The following is a 19,738-nucleotide window of genomic DNA, read 5'->3' as shown; positions in this document are numbered from 1 at the left end:
CATAATGAACGTTTCTTTGTCCAAATATGCTGTCTTCGCCAAACTAATGCGACCCTGCAACATTTTTTTCAACTTTTTTCTATATCTTGAGTGCTTGCAGAAAGTAGTCAACCAACACATTAGATTATGGGGTCGCAATGGGCCTCAGCCAAAAATTACTGCTCTCTCCTCGTCAGATAACATAGAAACTTTCTCAAAATATTTTTCTCTCCTTCCCGGTCTTCGCGTTCATCGACCGCTGAACGACGTCATTACAGCGGTGTAGCGGCTGTTTTCCGGCTTTCCTTAAGTTGCAGAATAGAACGCATTTGATAGCCACTTAAAAAAGAGCCACAAAAGCGAAGCAGAAACGGAAGGTGTATCCGCAGCGACGAGCAAATCCCGCACTGTTGCTCTGTGCTGGCAATAGCTATAGTTTCCGGAGTTCTTCCAGATGCGAAGAAGAGTGAAAGCGTTTATCGAAAGTTTTGATTTATTTATTTATTTATTTATTTATTTATTTATTTATTTATTTATTTATTTATTTATTTATTTATTTATTTATTTATTTATTTATTTATTTATTTATTTATTTATTTATTGTTGGGTTTTACGCGCCCGCGCAACGCCGACGACGAGGCGCGCCATAGTGGAGGGCTCCGGAATAATTTTGACCACCTGGGGATCTTTACGTGCGCCGAAATTTTGGACACACGAACGTTTTCGCTTTTCGCTTCCATCAGAAAAGTGGCCGCCGCGGCCGGGAATCTAAATCGCGTCTGTGTGCTCAGCAGCGCAACGCCTTAGCCACTGAGCCACCGCGGCGAGTTTATCTAAAGTGTTGAAGAGCTCCTTTAACTGTACCTGCAAAATGTTTTCTATAGTAGTGTGACGAGTATGTGGCGCCGACTGCCAAGCGTGGCAGGTGGCATTTAGATAAATTTCCTTCTGCTCATCTTTTATCTGCTAACAGAGCCGCCAGAAAGAAAGAAGGGATACAAAGACTTACTGGACGGCGCGTATAGGACGGCATTGGATAGGGAACCACCGGAGATAGGAACTTGCTAATGGCCCTTCAGCGACTGGTAACAGCAATTGGGCTCTAAGAAAGATGATAGCCAAGTGAAGTCACAAGTAGCAGTAATGATCACTTGTAGAGAGAGAGAGAGAGAGAGAGAGAGAGAGAGAGAGAGAGAGAGAGAGAGAGAGAGAGAGAGAGAGAGAGAGAGAGAGAGAGAGAGAGAAAATGAAGTTTAATTCAATCGAGGCAAAGTTTCAGAGAGGCGACCTCATTCGAGGGGGCTGAATGGACAGCCGTTTCCATCAAAAGCAACTGATCTTCCAGGCCGGAGCTGGCTATGGCTGTCTCCCAATTCTCTATGGAAACGTGGAGCTTGGATGGATCTACGGCACACTTGTCGCAGCCGCCTACTATGTGTATTATGTTCCCAGGCTCCCCACAGAAGCAACGAAATGGAGATCTGTGTCCCGTCAAAGAGGTGAAGTCTGGTGTTGTGTGGGAAGGTGTATGCCCACAGGGTGCGGAGTAATCTTTCCTGTTTAATCGGTAGCGATTTGTGCGGGGAGAAATACGTTCTATGGAAGAGGCCATAGTGCTGAGTACTTTCCTGGTCTGTGACTGCAGGATGCATGCACTCGGGCCGGGCTTCATCAGCGCTGGCTAAGCGAGTCAAATCTCGACCCACGAGGTTGGGGATCGTGTTTGCCGGGGATGCCAGTATGATCTGGTGCCCATACAATCGTGACTGGCCTCGTTGGTGGTCTCTGATTGATAATCAGAAGTGTTGTAACATGCAATCGACCGTTGGTAAAGTTGGGTCACGCCTGCTAAGAGTCTGTTATGGGAGTTTTGGCGCCGCTTTGGCTAAGCGCACGTGCTATCGCCGCTTCCTCAGCTTAGAGGGGGCTGTGTTCGGGAGTTGAGATGCTACACGTGTGGGAGGCTGCGGAACGGTAACACAAAGAGATGGCATTGGAGAATGCTATCGGGCGTCTTTGCATCAAACCAGTTGATCGTCCCTCCCTTTGTTTCTTGCAGTTAAGTTTCTTTCCAACTGTCTCCCCTCATATATACAAACGTTTTGAAAACCCTTTGATGAATATAAAATATGCATTAGGCAATTAGTTATTAACTTTAGTGCGAGATGTCAATGTTAATATAGCAACAACATAATAGCGCAATACGGGCATAAAGAAAGACCTTTTATAGCATTCAGGCGGTCGTCACATAACTTTGGGGCTCCTTTGTGCGTGACAAAATTTCCTGATTGGTCGAGAAGTGGTACGCTGCAAAATTTCCAAATGCCAAGGACCCCAAAGATATCATGTTTGGTCGGACCGTCGAATCCGCCTTAACTGACCCGCTAATTCCTTTAATCCAAATTAATCAACACACCAGTCCCACTAATTAACATTAGCTCATTCACTCACCTAACTAATTCACCCCAGTCTACCCGCTAACCCGCACTAATCGACTTCAATCCATCCGCCTCTTAAGTTTAAGGTTGAGCAGATTCAATATAACATGAAAATGCTATCAAATATACTTTAAAAGTGGAAATTAGGATTCCCCATTTTTTTTTATATCTCATGTACTCTTAGAGCAGTAACCATAGGACACAACGGCACTGTATACAAGAAAAAGTGACGTTAATTTTGAGAACTGCGAGTGTTGGTGTCTCAGTGCTGTTTGTATATAACTGCCCATTCAAAGTAGAATAAGTGGAAGATATGGATTTATTGTTGATGGTGTCCTTGAAGGTCTTCACAAGCGGACAGGTATGCATGCGAATTAACAACACATTGAAAACTTTACATGATTTTAAACACCATGTAGATAGAAACCATGAAGAATATTCCATGATATGTTGCCTCGTAATATGCGTTATAACTTAAGTTATGCTAAATATAAAAGATAATTGGGAGAGATGGGCAGTACCTAACGCAAACTGATACTATATACAGACAACCTTACATTAAATTGAGGGAATTAATTAGAAGAGAACATAATGGGCCTTAGGAACTGCAGACTACGCAAAATATTTCATGGTTTTGTCTGGCGAGTGCAAAAATATCTTCAGACGCAAGGTAGGGTACCGAAATGGAAAACTAGAAATCACAGTTTTGAGGCCCCGGAACCGGTTCGGAACGGTTCCTTCGATTCGTTCCGGTTCGGGTTCAGTTCCAAAATGGCGGAAAAAATACGGTTCCGGTTCAGTTCCGGTTCCAGGCAAAAATTCGGGTTCGGTTCCGGTTTTCGGTTCGGTTCCGGTTCCGGTTCGACACCCTGCTTTGAACTAATTTTTTTTTACGTTGTTCTGGTTAGCTCTGAAATGACTTCCTTTAAATTACAGCACCTAAAATCTATTTTTCCTACACGTTTTCATTTACAATGAGATCAGTCGAGAAGCAGAAACTTGGGAATAATCACCCGTGACGCGAATTCCTGAAAGTCGAAAACGGCGTCCATGGAGGGAGATTTTTCTCAATCCGTCACCTAGATTTTAACACGAAGGTGTTTTATACGCCCGCGTACACCAAGATCTCACCGGCGTCATGTTCGTCACTTAAATGACGTCACCAGGAAGAGTTCCATTGACGCGGCTGCGCTCGGATTCGAGCCACGAACTCTCTCGCCGCAGTGGGAGGTACGCAGCACTTTTCCCACTACCCTAGAAATTCAAGCGCGAATGGGTGCACGAACGCGCTTTATATTTTTCCAATTGCCACCATTACCTTCTGTATTCAGATGGTGCTGCCGTCTAGGAGAGGCGAAGCGAAGTAGTTCATCATGACGCTAATGAGCGCCGACAGTTGGCGCCTCGATGCCAGCGTCTTCGTGTACGCGGGACGCGGGTGAATTGAGGCTCCGCCACTTACTGCTTTCGGTTTCGGTTTCAGTTCAGTTTCGTTCGCACGGTTTTCAAGGGGCTGTGGTTTCAATCGGATTTACGCAATGTTCCGGCGCGTGCAATCCAGTGTCTAACGTCGATGCGTCTTACGGTTGCCATACCGATGTAATATAAATAGCGATGTGCCAGTTCATATGGATGCACAAAAAACATTAAAAGATCCTGTGAAGGCACATTTCACTTTCGGGGTTTACCGATTCCTGTGAAAGAGGTATCAACCACATTTTTTTCTTGAATTCTCCATCTCTGACCATAAGAGTGTTTTTATGGACTGAAGAATTTGTGAACGTCACAAATTCGTCAGTCCATAAAAACACTGTTGTCGGGTGGCATTTTTAATACTGCTCTATCGATCACAGGATAAACGATGAAAAGTGCGTTTGTTTGAGCCAGTCTATGCAATGAAAAAACAAAAAACAAATAAAACACAAGTTTCACAACTTCAACTGGGTGACCCTTGAAGGTTTACACGAGATTGGAACCCGGATCTCCAGCGCAGGATACAAGTGCGTCACCAGCGCAGGAAGGGGAGCAAAGGGCGGCGTGTCACGCAACGGGAGATTGTGACAGCACGTGAGCACAACGGGTGTGCGCGGAGGCGAGCCGGGAACGAAAGAGGGGCGAACACGATGGAGCGGCAAGTTATTGCGACAATCGCCAGGCCTTCAATACACGCAGGGAGGCTTGATGGCGAGAGAATATTTATTTATTTATTTATTTATTTATTTATTTATTTATTTATTTATTTATTTATTTATTTATTTATTTATTTATTTATTTATTTATTTATTTATTTATTTATTTATTTATTTATTTATTTATTTATTTATTTATTTATTTATTTATTTATTTATTTATTTATTTATTTATTTATTTATTTATTTATTTATTTATTTATTTATTTATTTATTAGCAAAAAGGAAAGGAGCACGACTGCAGGTAAACAACCGTAAACAACCGATGTCGCCACCGAATTAGGGAGATGCCGTAAACGAGCAGAGGCACGCCAACACAGAATGCAGAAATGCATGCAGAAATATATCACGTACAGTCTCAAAGAAGGTAACGGGTCCCCATAACGTTTCACAAGGAAAGGGCGTCGGAGAGGAGTCGCGGTCGAGGGAGACGACGTCTGTTCCACGCAGAAACACGGCTTCGTTCGAGCAGTTCCCTCCTCACTTCTGTACTCGCCCTTGATAACTGCACACACAATGCGCCCGAAAGAGAACATCTCCTTCGCCGATCGGGCACAGCTGTAAATAGGCTGAATAATGATAAAGAAACGGACGGAAGAGCTGCAGATGACACGATAAACAGGGAATAGATGGGAAGAGCAGGATCAACTCGCTCCAGTGAGCAGTGAGCGGGTGAACAGTGATCTTGCGTTTTCACGTTCTCTCCCGCCTCGCTCTCATGCGCCTGCAGTCGGGTCGTACTGAATAACGTCTTTCTATACACCCCCTACCCCCCTCATGCGACAGCACGGCGGGTCTAATGAGTCCACAAGCTCTGCTCGCGCAAGCTAATCCAGACCGAATGCAAAGAACGAGAGACATTTTTGTCGATCCGTCGCTCTACGTCTTTGCACGAAGACACGTTCCCACGCGGCCTCTTCCCGAGCCTCGACTCCCAGAGCAGCCTCCTCTTTTCTTGTTCATATTCCCGCTCAGTTTGGAGCAGCGCACGGGCGGCAAATTCCGGGGATCATTAGCAGCGCGCAACGGATCCTACCTGAGCCTTCTGAGAGCTAACGAGGAGCGCTTTCTGTTGCTCTTGGCGCTTACAGGTAAGCGCGGTGGGAATTAGCGGCCCCTTCCCTGCACCCACGGTGACGTTCCAGCTATCTCGGCGTTCGTTTTCCCAGAAACAAGAAAAGAGAGGAATAAGTACAAAAATTATCATCTTAAAAAAGTTAAGAGAAGCGCGAAAGCGTCCAATCGATCGTGAAACCTTCAAGACCCAAATCGCAAGCGAAGAGCGAATCCATGCGACCATTTCTCGCGCACTAAGTAAACGCATCCACGAACCACGTAAATGTATTTTTTTTTTATTTGAAAGTTTGCCCTGCGGCATAATAGATGTAGGAGCTTACAGAAACACGAACAAGTTAGTTTCGTGTATAAAGTTCAGGAGATGTCGGTGACGTAAATGTACGTATAGCAATGCGTGGTTTATGAGATAAAGGTATACTACTGTACTTCTAATCTGTCGATGCGTGTAACCATTTTGACGCACGGGCCCCGTGTCCGGAGATCTTACCAGAGCTTTTCGGGTGAAAAACCGGTCTATGGGGAAACGCATTCTGTTTTTGGCAGGACGTCATCGGTCTTAGTAAGAAAGCTTTCGCTTGAAAATTGAGGAGGGTGTAGTGCAAAACTATCAGAGGGGTAAACTATAATTTTTTGTCGATGGCTTTTGACGTCAGCATCTCTTTAAAGGAAAGTAATCGAAGCACTAACAAGTGCGAGATTATGAGCTAGACGATGATGGATATTTCCTAGAAAATTACGCGCAACGCTAAATAACCGCACGGCAGGCGGTATGTGTTACGTGTACTGTCTGCCCTCAGTGAGCAGCGCTTGTCTCGGCCTGCTTCGTTTTTAATTGCTCCTCATTTGAAATGAAATGCGCCCACTTTCTTAACACGCGTTCCTCGAACTTCACCCCATCCTTTGGCCTCGCCTCGCCCGGCACATTGCCCACGTGCGGGGCCCTGACACCTGCGGAATTCCCACCTGAACGTCTTCCAGGCCCACCAGAACCACATTTTCGGCAGACCGGACATGGGCCGCTTTAAATAAAGTTTGATCTCTCTCTCTCTCTCGAACTAGAAAATTCTGGGCCGCCCGCCCGTATGTTCGCCCCTCGATCCAAAAGGGTGAAAAGAGAGCACGACGTCCGTATATACACAGGACCGTTACAAACTGCTAAATGTGCTGCCATGCCTCGTCAGCATCATTCAGCGCAAATGAAATCACTGACGTAGGTGCATAAAACTGGCAAAATAAAAGTGCATAACTGTGAGTTCCAGTGTTCTCTTAATTAGAAATACACGTTGAGTTGGTTTTCACGAAGGTAAATGCGAAAACAACGCAATAAAGCGGTAGATAATGTAAAAGCAACGCGACAACAAGACCTGCACCAAAGAAGGCTTTGCCTGCACCCGGCACAATGGGAACCAAAGTTGGCACAAGGTGGCGCCGCGCGAGCAGCGCGAATGCGGGAAACTTGAACTGCATTCGTAATTAGAAAAGCAATGCAGGCCAAGGCCGTGGGGGTTGCAAAGGGGAGAGATGGTAGGAATGGCAGGTGCTGCAGAAGGCTATCATATTTGGACGACATGTGCAGCGAAGATGGCAGTTTTTGTCCCTCGCCTTTTTGTGCGGGCCATGAAGACGAAATTCATTGAAAACAGGACTCTGCCCCCATTTTAAGCAAATAGTCGAGACAGGCACGAAGCTGCTTTCTCCCCGACGCCGGAGAACTGTGCGATTAACGGCCGCTGACCCTCATAAGCGAACGCCGAGAAACGTGGCCGCAGTCGGGCCTCTCCGGGTTCGGCCACTTGAACGCTGCAGACGTGTCCGGAAGCCACTGCTGGCCCACATTACGTCACCTTGGCGCAATACCGGAAAGCTCTCCTGCAACTTTTGTCGCCGTTTCGGTCGAGGCTGGAACAGCGCCGGGTGAGTGGCCAGAGGCTAAGTCTCCCAAAGTGAACAAAGTCGTGTTTCGTCTTCACGGCCCCTTCCTCTCACGAGGCCTTCACGTCTGCACGCATATAGCGCCAAGTTTCGGGAACAAAGGGACTCAATAGCGCTTAGGCATCGTGAAGAATTAAGCGAGAAATAAGTAAAGGATGAGCATAAATGCAGGAAGCGGGAACTTGGCCATGCTAGGCGAATTGCCGGTACCCGCAGTGGACGGACGAACTGGCGGGATACTTGAACATATTATCCTGAAACACATAACTTTTCTTGCCCATGAGCACGTTTTATCACCATATCAGCACGGTTTTCGTCAAGGTATGTCAACCGTCACCCAACTTCTTGAATTGATTCATGACCTCTCCTTAAGCGTAGACCACCAGAAACAAACGGACCTTATAATGCTTGATTTGTCGAAAGCATTCGACCGGGTACCTCACACAAAACTATTAAAGAAAATAGAAGCAACCATAGGAAAATGCGCAATCAGTGAATGGATTAAATACTAATTGTCTAACCGATCACAATACGTTCAAATTCATCAAGAAAGGTCATCCATAGTCAGTCACATTGGGTGTACCCCAAGGTAGTGTTTTGGCACCTATCTTATTTTTAATATTCATCAATGACTTACCTAAATATATTAGAGTTAACATAAGACTATTTGCGGATGATTGTATTATTTACCAAGAAATCAATTCCCCCCCAAGACCATCTATTGCTTAACAGTGCTTTACAAACAGTGTCCGATTGGTGCTCCGACTGGCAGATGACCCTGAACACAACAAAATCAGCTCTTTTAAGAATAACCAGAAAACATCAGATATCAATGTTTTGCTACACCGCTAATAACACTCCCTTGACAGTCGTGAATCAACAGAAATATTTGGGCGTAACTTTAACACATGACCTTGGATGGGACTCGCATGTCGCCAATTTTACATCAGCTGCCTTACGGTGACTCTTTTTTCTGAGAAGACGACTAAAGCAGGCACCACCAGAAACAAAACTACTCGCTTATAATACATTTGTAAAACCAACTTTGGAATACGCAAACGTCACCTGGTTTCCTTACACTAACACACTTATACAAAAACTTGAAATGGTGCAGAGGAAGGCTATTAGGTTTATTTATAACAAATACAGGACAACTGATTCGCCCACAGAACTTCTAAAAAAAGCAGGAATATTAACTCTTAAACAGCGAGCAAAACTTTCTCGGCAGAAGATGTTATACCAATTAGTAAACAAGCAGTTAAACATAGATAGCTAAATGTATATATCAAAAGCAAAAACCAGATCAGCACGACACACGCATCCACTAACACTTCGAGAATACCAATGCCGCATCGACTGTTTTAAGTTCTCCTTCTTTCCACTCGCCATACATGAATGAAACAACTTGCCTTCCTCCGTAACAAGCAGTCCTACTTATGAAACTTTTTCGTCTTTGCTGGAAAATCACCTCCGCACATCGATGTAATTCAGTCATAGTAGCTTCGACTTATACCGCATCATGTTGTGGTTCTTTTTTTTCTTTTTTATTATTATTTTTTTAATTTTGTTTTGTTTTTGGTATCTCAGACGCTGTTTGCATGATTTTGCATGATTTTGCATGATTGTTGTGATGTACTAATACTGAACTGTTACACACATAGGTGCACGAAGCGATACTGCATTCTTTAAATTTTGTATAATGTTGTACTCGTAAATGCTGTATGTTTGTACTACGTTAAAGGTTGTATTATTTTGCCCTTCTTGCAATAACCCCTCATGGAATTGGCAGAATAAATAAATAAATAAATAAATAAATAAATAAATAAATAAATAAATAAATAAATAAATAAATAAAATGGGGACTCCGGAGAGCGCGGGGCCAAACGCGAGAGCTGCACAACTTTCCAAAATGCGCGCCCTCACGGAAGTCTGTGCACGCCTTGCAGAGGCTGTTTTAAGCGCGCTTTCTAAAATTTGCGTAAGTTGGGAGCAAAATTGGCACGCCATGAACACGGCTTGCCCACCGCCGGAATCCCCGGGCAGCTGCACCGGTGCCCTGACGCGGGCTCTGTTCCCTCGTCAGTCGCAGGGCGGAAAGAAATCCGCTGACGGTGCTCTCTGATCGCACTTTACTCCACTATGCGATTAGAGAACAACGCTCCACTGAAAGCTCGCACGCAAGGAGGACAGGCCCGCTTTCTGGGGCTCAGGAAAGTGGGCGGTGTTGCCCGTACGGAAAAAGGGACACGCAACCTCCCAGGCGATTGGCCATGCTGCTGAGTGCAGGCCGAATTTCACGTTTGTAAAAAATAATGGGGGAATGTTCTAACTGCACCACAAAAAGTGAAAGTTACGCCTGGTACAGCATGGCGTACACCACCATCTTTAAAGTGCAGAGCACTTTAGGCGCTCGCCTTGTCATCGTAGATCACTCGCTGGACCCAAGTAGAGCAACAGGGCGTTCCGTTGTAGCGCTGTCGTCACGGCGTACCCCAGAGGCTTCGAAAGCCAAGCGGTTTATATAGTCATAAGCGTTCGAAACTCGTGAACCGCTGGTGCATGTCGTTCATCTCCCCGTTGTTTAGCGAAAAAAAAAAAAAACTTTTAGTACATTTGAGGTAAATATACGTAATTAATCGGCAGCGCCCGCGTTCACTTAGTTAGGACCGCCCGTTGGGTTGGTTTTCACGATAGTTACGAAAAAAGAAGCGGCAGCGCAAGAAAAAAAAATGGCGCGTTCGAAATGCCGCAGAAAGGCTCCACCACGTAAGAAAAAAATGGCGCGTTCGAAATGACGCATAAAGGCTGCAGCCGATGAAGAAAAAAATTAGGCACTCGAAATGACGCAAAACAGCTCCAGCATACGAAATCAAAGCAAGCACAAAAAGAACAGAACTCCCGCTGGCGCAGTTTCAGGCAGGGGGCGCGCGAGCACTGTGAAGATGGGAAATTCGAATTGCATAGGGTGGTAGCAGTGAGCGGATAACGGCGGTACAACCCATTATGGCGAATCACTGCTCTTCACTTCCGACGGTTTTCACATTGAGTGGAACGGCTTTAATTTTATTTTTGCGTGTTCGTTACGGGGCTCGTATGTTATTTTGTGTGCTTTTTCGCTAATTTAAGCGTAAGTGGACGTCACATAAAGTCCCGCTATTTTGTGACGTCACGCTATTAAGTGAGTTAGAAAAAGCAACTGAACGCGAAGCTGAACGCAAATGTTTGGTACTCAATGTACCAAAAAGTGCTTCTAGACAAGTCAATTTTTTTTTTACACTCGTGCGTCGGCACTTGGGCTCGCGTTATAGCTCACTACGCTACGCAGATCGAGTGCGCATGCGCAGTGCTTGAAACGCTCCCACTCGACCGGTCACCCCTCTGAGATGTCACTACTTTTAGCGCGCGCACGCGTTTGTATAGCGCCTTGGTCGGCAGCGAGCAAGGCCAGAGGCGACGGGGTGCGAGGTGCGCATTTACGCTGCATGTGATGAATGGTTCCCGCCGCCTGCCACAGCCCTAAGATAGCTCTTCAAAAACATTGGTAAGAAATTCTACTCACGCACAACCGTCTTGCAATGACCCTCTTAAGATATGACGCGTACCTAAGCGTGCGTAACTTCTGCTGGATGGTGCTCGCGTACACACATGGCAATACGAAGCTGAATTATAGAGCGTGGATCGGTCTCGCCGGCTACGTGCCATTTGTGGAGCTCGAACAGCGGCCATTTCTTGGGCCCTTTTTTTACTTCGTAACTAGTGCACCGCACTTGACTTCCGTTTAAAATCCCTCTCCGCCAGTTTAATGGCAACGAGTTGTTTTACACTTCATAATTTTGTATTCATTGTTAGAAACCTGAACTCACGGGGAAAAAAATATTCAGGGACGCTTGCACTCACGCGCAAGACTTGAATGGCGACGCTGTTGTAGGTGGGCATTGCAGGACACATAGTTTATTTGTTTATCGTAGTTTTTAGTTTATCATTATTTGCATAGTTGCCGTGCTAGTAATCGTCGTCATATGCGCCAGAAGAGTAGGTCATTTTCTTCGCGGCGAGTGGTGGACGCAAAGTCATACTCAGCATCGACTAGAGGCAGCGGTGGCGGGATCTGCAAGTCGTCTCGGGAAGGAGTGGCACACGCAGCCGCGGGGACCTCTCACAAGCAGGGTTTCTTTTCATCTTTAGAATTAGCGCTGGGGTTTCGTTTCCTTTTTTTTTTTTGCATGCGCGGTAGCATTTGATGACAGCGCTGCAGTGGGTTTTTTTTTTTTGCTAACGCCACTGCGCGTGCCGCGGGGCGCGCGCGCTCACGAGCGCTCGGCATTTCCTCCCTATTTTCTCCTGTAACAGCGAATTTCCGGCTCCCCTGTTAAAAGACGGGGACAAAGGAAGCAGACTGGACGTCGCAAGTGCTGCGCGTCGTATAATCCCACATTTGCGGTTTATTCCCTCACATCGGCAGAGTCGCGCCACGTGACACTTAATACCTGAAAAATAGCACACTTTGGGAAAGCAATCGGAAGAGATCGTTGTAAAGGCAGCGCCCCGGGGGTTACACACCGCGTCTCACCAAATGTGCGCAGAGCTGGAAAAGTTGCAGCAGGCGTCAGGCAATCTAGATAGCGCAGTGGGGAACTGCTAGAACGAACGGCCCCGCAGCAACTGCCTCTCCTCTTCACAGCGAAAGCTTTCTTGCTGGGACCGATGACGTCCTGTCGAAAAACTATCGCACTTCCTCATAAACAGGTTGGTCCACCGAAAAGCTCTGGACATATATACGGCTCCAGGGATTTATACCCCCCTACCGCACAGCAACCCCCCAGGAGAATTTCGACCCCCCTCCCCCCCAAATCGAAATACCGGATAAACACATGAAAGGCGCGTGCGTGGAATCGGGCTTCCACTGTGTCCAAACGGTTACTTGAAAGTCGAGAAAAACAGCGCTTCTAGATAAGACAATACCCGCAATGCACTGATTCCAGCATGAAGGAGGAGTGCAACAGTATATCTTTATCTCACGAACCACGTATCACTATACATTTACATCGTTCGTAGAAGCGCGCGAAAAAATTGTAGCATGGGTCCGTTCTTGGTGCGCGTTTCGAGTCTTTAACGGAGCCATGAAGAGAAAATACAACTTCGTTCAATTTGAAAGAACTAGGATTCACTATCTCACTCAGCTCCATTAGAGCCACAAAAGATGTTTTTTTAATGAAAAAAAAAAAGCAAGGAGTATTTAAAAACTTTCACATATTGCGCCACAGTGACGTGTTATGAGCGAGAATGACGTCATACGGGCCAACAATAGAACATAATTTTTAGTGCGTTGACTGCACGTTAGCATTCAAGTGATGCGGTCAAATGGAACTAGAGGCCCCATTGCAGACGTCCAGTCATGTGTCGTCGCGACAGGTAAGTTAGGCGGCCGCCAATCGCACAAACAATGTTCCGTGACGTCATAGAAAAGTTGCGGGAAATTGGCTAGGGGGTCGCGACTGCTTCACACGTTTTCTTCAATATATCTCCGTTCTTTGTTCGAAGGTTGCAATGATATTGGTATCATTGTTATCGGGACTAAGCAGTCTTTCTAATAAACCCAACTTGTATTTAGTCTTCACGGCTCCTTTAAAGGATTGACGATCGATTGGAGGCAGTTACAGCGAAGGTTGGACCCACTTTTAACTTTCGCGCTTCAACTTTCTTTCCCGACATCAGTACCACGCGTCTCTCGCAACTCTCGATAAGGAGGCCGATGACGCGCTATTTGGAATAGTTAGCCCTCGTTAGAAGCAAGTCCTCGTAGCTGCAAACTGACTTCGTTATAAGTGATACTGCGCTAAAAGTGGGAATCCTTCGCATTGGGTGCACTGCAGATGGGAGCATATTTCCGGTAAAGCGATACTGCGGATCAAGCGATTTCGCTATGACGAGGGTTCTTCTGAGCCTTGCTGTCGGTCAGTGCATCTCCGCGCATTGCAGCTAGACAGCGGAAGCAAAGTTTAGGCGCTTTGTTCTTCAGCCTGATTGACTACTTCACTGCACGACGCTGCTGCATTGCTGTGAAGCGAAGTATGGCGCCGAGTGGCGCGGCAGGACGTGCTGTGGATGGACACTCATTTGTATCTTCCAACCTCTACCTTTCAATTTTCAATCAATTCTCTCCGGTAAGAAAGCGCTCTTTCTGTCCGGAAGTAGTTAGGTTCCTAATTTACCGTTGTTTCAGGCGGGCGAATTCGCCCTCCTGACGACAGATTCCGGCCGATCCCTGAGTCAAACAGCGCAGGAACGAGACGATAGGAAGATCACACAAACACGGCGCTGTTTGTGTGATGATGTTTGTGTATGAAGTGTAAAACACGCGATCCCCCACGTGGGCATGTGCCACGACACGAGCAACAACAACAACGCCGCCCGGCCGCGCGTCTCGGAGCGCCCGGCCAGCTTCGGCAGCTCCTTCCAGCGCCAGCAACTGCAGGGCGGTGGCGCCAGCTCTCGAACGCTGCAGGGACTAGCGTTCCTGTGCCCTCTGCTAGCGTGACATCGGCCACGTTAGACGGCGGGTTTGAGCTGTGCGAGCTGCAGTTATTCCAAAAACGCGCCCGGGGGAAGTTTCGCCGTAACTGTGAGAGGTCGGCAGCCTGTCTCTCCTCCTGTTCAATCACCCTTTGGAGCTTGATCGAGACTAGAGTGACTAGAGCTCGGAAGAGGCGCAACAGCAACCAGGAAGGGGACATACGCAGCGCTGCTCTCTCGGCCTTCGCCCTCGTGCGCGTAGCCGTGACCACGTTGAACCAACCAGCCCGAACCTCGCCACCGGGCCCAGGATTCTTGTAAGGCGGCAGAGAACGGGTGGGGGATGAAAATTAGCGTGTCTACGGTACGGTGTGCCTTTGTCTGCAACCATAGGCTATGATCCGTGCCCGCCTCCAATGAGAACATTTTTCGTACGTGCGGCGCGAGGCAGCGTCGTTCACCACTGCGACGCTCATCCTCTGAATCTCGCAGCGCTCCCTACAACTACTCCTCACTTTTTACCTGTGAATAAAATATTATCTATCTCTCTCTCTCCTTAGAGTCACGTTTCGGCGGGTCAGTTCTCGTGAAACTTGATCACTTCTCTCACGGGGATGTTGGGAAGCGATTGAGAGGGTTATGAGGAGATACATGCGCGATTCACACGTCATACTTTTCTATGCTGAAAAAATTCTTCAAGGTGCAGTGCGTTGAAACCCACGGTTAAGCTTACTTCCTTCGCGAACAAGGGTATAGCATTGAAAAAATAAAACGCTGCAACGGTGACGCAGCTCATGCGTGTGGTTTCCGCACACGAACAACTATTACCCAGTTTTTCGAAGGACAGCAGCTCCGAGGTCGAGGATGCGCTCTTTCGAGTGGCGGGGCTTCCGAAACGTAATACACGAAAGCTTTATGAAGCCGTGCCAATTACCTACAGTGTTGCCATCTGCATGTTATCTTACCACACACTGAACGTTTTTACGAAACAGTTTTCTTTCTCAAGATTGCGCTAGTAAAATAAGAATGAGTGCCTTGCAAGCATTGTATGCAAGCAAACCTAACTCATGCTGTGCGCTTCTACGCCGCGCCTAAGCTTTCTACCGACGAACGTTGAACTTTAAGCGTCTGACGGCCAGCGGGTAGTGTCAACCGTCTAACATCAAACTTTACGTCTAAAGACGCGGAGCTCGAGTGCGAATAACAGTGGGCTGTAACCGAATATTCCAGAATACCAAATAAAAAATACTAAGTAAATAAAAAAAGGAACGCGATTCTGTTTCAAAATTGCGACAGTTCAGAACTTTAAGACATAATACAAGTAACATTACTCTATTCAGCCCAGGTCAATAAACTATGGAGATAAAAAAATATGCCACTGGTTCGCCGTTGCGATTTCTCCAGAGAATAAGCTGTTCAAAAAATTGGCTTCGAATGCGTAACAGCCACCAAAAAAGAAAAAATATTGAACGAAATGTGCGTTCTTTAATCCTTTGCAGGCCGGCTCGACAACACGTGCGAGTGAGAGATGTTGACGCTCGTTCTTATTATTGCAGCTGGCTAGCAACAGGCTTCACATCGACTACAGGACTATCTCGTCGATTTCCCTCCAGTAGCGCTACTCAATTTTCCGCATAAATGCGCTGGACAGAACCGCTCGCGGCCGGTTCTTTCTGAAGAGGAAGAAACATGACGTTTGTGCATCTACGCAGTTTAATATGTTTAATATGGTGTTTGGTACGTGGCTTGACACCCGCGTTTTGAGGCGTGGCCTGCCTGACTTACAGTGACTCCATGGACTGTACATAATTTGTAAATACCTGTACATACTACCTACTTTTTTCGAGCTATCCCCAGTATGATACAGAGTTTGACGCGTGGTTCGATAATGGTGTGACACGGGGCTTAATAAACTGCTTGATATGCAGTTTGATAGCGTTTCCCGCTGGCCGGATGTTTAAAAACAGCTGTGGCTTACAGCAGACCGGGCTGATGAGGCAGGGATGCCCATTATTATCCGCAATGACGCTATCAGGGGAAAACATTGAAAAAACTGACACAAGTGGCAGATTTTTTTAAACTTATAGTTAAGATAGCTTAAAATTGTATGTCAAAAGTAAAAAAAAAAAAACCCTTTGGTGTTCGAAAAGCCTGCTATGGCCTCCCATTAGCCCAGGCGGGATGATAATTAGCTCCAAAAATGACTGTTAATTATAGTGAGCTCCATCATAGGAGGTGTAAGACATTTGCTTACCCTTGTCTTTCTTGCGCCCCCTGTTTTTGAATATGTTCATGGTGACTGCGGGGTGGAGACCGGCGCGGGCCTGCAACGGGACATAAAATCAATCAATCAATCAATCAATCAATCAATCAATCAATCAATCAATCAATCAATCAATCAATCAATCAATCAATCAATCAATCAATCAATCAATCAATCAATCAATCAATCAATCAATCAATCAATCAATCAATGCAAACGCTTTTCATAATCACCACTTTTGTGCACAAGCTTATATGGGACGATAAATGAATTAATCAATCCGTTCAGGACAGATGGAGAGCAAAAAACAAAACGAAGTCAGCGTGGGTTCCAATATCCCGCGTTTCCATGTAGCCTGTATAGGCATTAAACCACTCCAGCAAACCGCTTTGCATTGAAATAAATATATACCATTCATTCATCAAGCATGGCCATGTGGCCATGGCCGGACGACGGCCCCTCCTGATATGGGAAGTTTTAGCTGAAAGCTACACCTCCAGGGGGAACGAGCCCACTCGTCACAAGCCCGCTCGTCACCGGAAAACTCGTCGTAGGCCAACTCGTCACACCGGCCTTTTCGTACAGGGCCATCTCGAGATAGCAACTCTCGTGCAAGGCGCCTTCTCGTCACACGGATTTCGTTACACCGCGGCCGTCTGAACAAAAGTCTAGAAGCCCTGACCGGAAATTGGCGTTTAAAGCCGTCTGAGGCTGGTTTCTACAATGGTAAATTCGTTACGGCTGTTTAGGAGGGCGTGCGGAGGTCTGTGTGAGCAGCAGGTGTGCATAAAGAGCTTTTTTTGTTTTGTTTTTTTTCTTTTGCTGGGGAGAGGGGTAGAGGTCAGCGCGATTTGCACTTCGTCAAGTGCTGATCGTCAGCGGTGTTGAGGTGGTGTAAGTCCGTATTTTCGCGCGTGTAACCTGCCCTTCCATGCAACCCGCACCCCCACTTTCAGTCTGCGAATAAAAAAAATAAAAATTGGCGAAGCTTGCACCAACTCGCGCAAGGCTTGAACCATAGCTAAGCTGGAGGATTTCTTTCTATGTGAACGCTGAAGGATACACCACAAGGCATTGCATTAGGTTTGAAATTGTTTATTTCTTGATTCGATTGATTGTGGGGTTTTAGCGCGCCGACGATACATAAGTGACGATGGGCGTCGTAGTGGAGGGCTCTGAAATCATTTTGACCAACTGGGGATGTTTAATATGCGTGCGTCGAAATCTCGAACACACGGACGTTTTCGCTTCTCGCCTTCATCAGAAAAGCGTCCGCCGCGGCCGGGAACCGAACGCGGCTTCCTTGGGCTCAACAGCACAGCGTCATAACCAGCTGCGCCACCGCGGCGGGCAATTGTTCTGTAAATAATAATTATCTTTATTTCACTGCACTGAATACATATTCGGGCCAGCCCAAGCCAAAAAAATCTTGTGGGGCCTTTTGTTAACCTATTCCGTTGTCACTTTTCACGGTGGTGGTAGTAGTCATCGTCGGACGGCACCCCCCCCCCCCCCCCCCCCCTCCGGCTCGCTCGCAAATACCAAAATGTCAACGATCGCATCGCAAGAATCCTGGCTGATCACAACGGCTGAGCCACAGTCAATACAGTTCGGAATATTGCCCGCGACATCCGCTTCCGGTACTGATGAAGTGAACAACGTCGCCACCCAGCGTTGAAGACGCCTACACAACGAGACAACAGTGCAATAGTACAAATAGTACAACAGTACAAAGAGATTGCAATAAACATTTCTTTTTATTTCATGTACAACCTGTTCACTGCGTCATTCATAACAATTTGTTTACTTTTTTTGTGTGCCATGTAATACAAATTTGCAGGCTATTATCATTTTAATATACCTCGGTATGGCGGCATATTTACCTAACTTCCTGCGCTAAAAACTTTGAAAGAACACTCGCTCGCCTACATCATTTTGAAATGAGCGACGTATATATAGCAGGCGGAAACATCGCTTTAGAAAACAAGCTCGTAATGCGAGTTTTCCGCGTGACGAATATTCCGGTGATACGAGAATTCCTCGTACGAAATGCCCGGTGACGAGTTGGCATTCCTGACCAGTTTACCTGTGACGAGTTGGCCTATGACGAGTGGACTTGTGACGAGTGGGCCTAGACCCACCTCCAGGGTAGCCAACCCCTTCTCTCGTGAAGGAGTACTTTAAATGCAAATGCATTAGACGAGAATTGGACAAGAAAGGAGGCGTCAGGTGGTGTTCGGCCTCTGTGTCACTCCTCCGAGCCAATGACAGGGCACTGTTTACTTTGGGCTTTTGACGAACCACCTCGTCTACTACGGGTAATTTCGCCAACGGAATGGACGCCTTCTAGCTTGAGCTGCGCGCTATCATACACCGGGATTGATTTGCTCACTTTTAGTCGGAACGTAGCTGATTAAAACTAAGAGAGAGGCCGAGAGTAAGCATCTCTAGGAAAAGCAATGCGGAGGAGTCCCAAGAAGCGTCGTACTTCCTACTGGACTGGAGTATGGTCGCCAGAGTGCATATTTCTGTAACCTTGGTTGCGGCTGAAACGGAGGCTGCCACACGACCTTCGCCAGTCAGGCGTGGCGCCGTAACTGCCAGCGGTCACGTTTCGAAGCATTTCTGGCTATTATTGCAACTTAGAGCGTGATGTCCTAAGTACCAGTCGCAGTGACTACAACGAGTTAGCAGCCCAGTTTTCCAACTCGTCAAGCAGAACTTCATGGTCCCAGCGAGGTGTGACCGTAGCGAAACGTCGTCACGTACCTACGTGGTAGAGCTCACGTGCCTAAAGGGTCGAGGGCGATGACATACATGGCATAAACGTGACGCACAAATGATGGGGCCCAGGGGAAAAAGAAGAGAGGTGCTCCTTCCCAGCGCTTACTGCATTGCGTGTGCCCCGCCTAACGCCACATCGGCCGTCGTCATCTCGCTTGTGCCCTCTCCAGGACGAAGGGGGCCTCCATAGGTGACCGGTAAAAAGCGCGAAGGCTCATGGGTACATTGTTTTCTCCCGCGGAGAGCCGCCACTTCAGGTTCGGGAGCTCTCCTGGCCTCCCGTACGCCGTCGGCTTTCACGCGCGTGTGTGCTGGTTGTTTAGCTGTTTCCACCGGGAAAAAAAAACGCTCATGCATCGGGAATTCCATAAATAATAACAATTGACCCTACTAGGGGTTTATCTGACAGGTAAGCACCATGTGACAAATAAACAACAGGTACACACGCGCCTGAAAGCCGCCGACGTACGCAGACGTACGGGAGGGCAGGAGAGATCTCGAACCGGAAGTGGCGGTAGCAGACGACGTACCCGTGAGCTTTTGCGCTTTTTACCGGTCACCCA

At 46.9% G+C, this 19,738-nt stretch overlaps 1 protein-coding gene across 2 annotated transcripts in view; it reads right to left on the bottom strand.

The window, feature by feature from the left end:
* Positions 1-19,738, bottom strand: part of LOC144162671 (cAMP-dependent protein kinase catalytic subunit 1-like) — a gene marked incomplete in the record, with an annotated part of 437,842 nt that overhangs the window by 291,769 nt on the left and 126,335 nt on the right. For both annotated transcript variants that reach the window (XM_077693296.1, XM_077693297.1), the window contains 1 exon segment: positions 16,383-16,452. In XM_077693296.1, coding sequence (XP_077549422.1) covers positions 16,383-16,422 — 40 coding nt within the window.

The sequence above is a fragment of the Haemaphysalis longicornis genome, unplaced genomic scaffold (genome assembly GCF_048455015.1).
Source record: "Haemaphysalis longicornis isolate Haplotype H1 unplaced genomic scaffold, Haemaphysalis longicornis Haplotype H1 scaffold_12, whole genome shotgun sequence".
Classification (NCBI taxonomy): domain Eukaryota; kingdom Metazoa; phylum Arthropoda; class Arachnida; order Ixodida; family Ixodidae; genus Haemaphysalis; species Haemaphysalis longicornis.
Note: the sequence above shows the minus strand (reverse complement) of the source record. Positions and strands in the feature narration are given on the sequence as shown.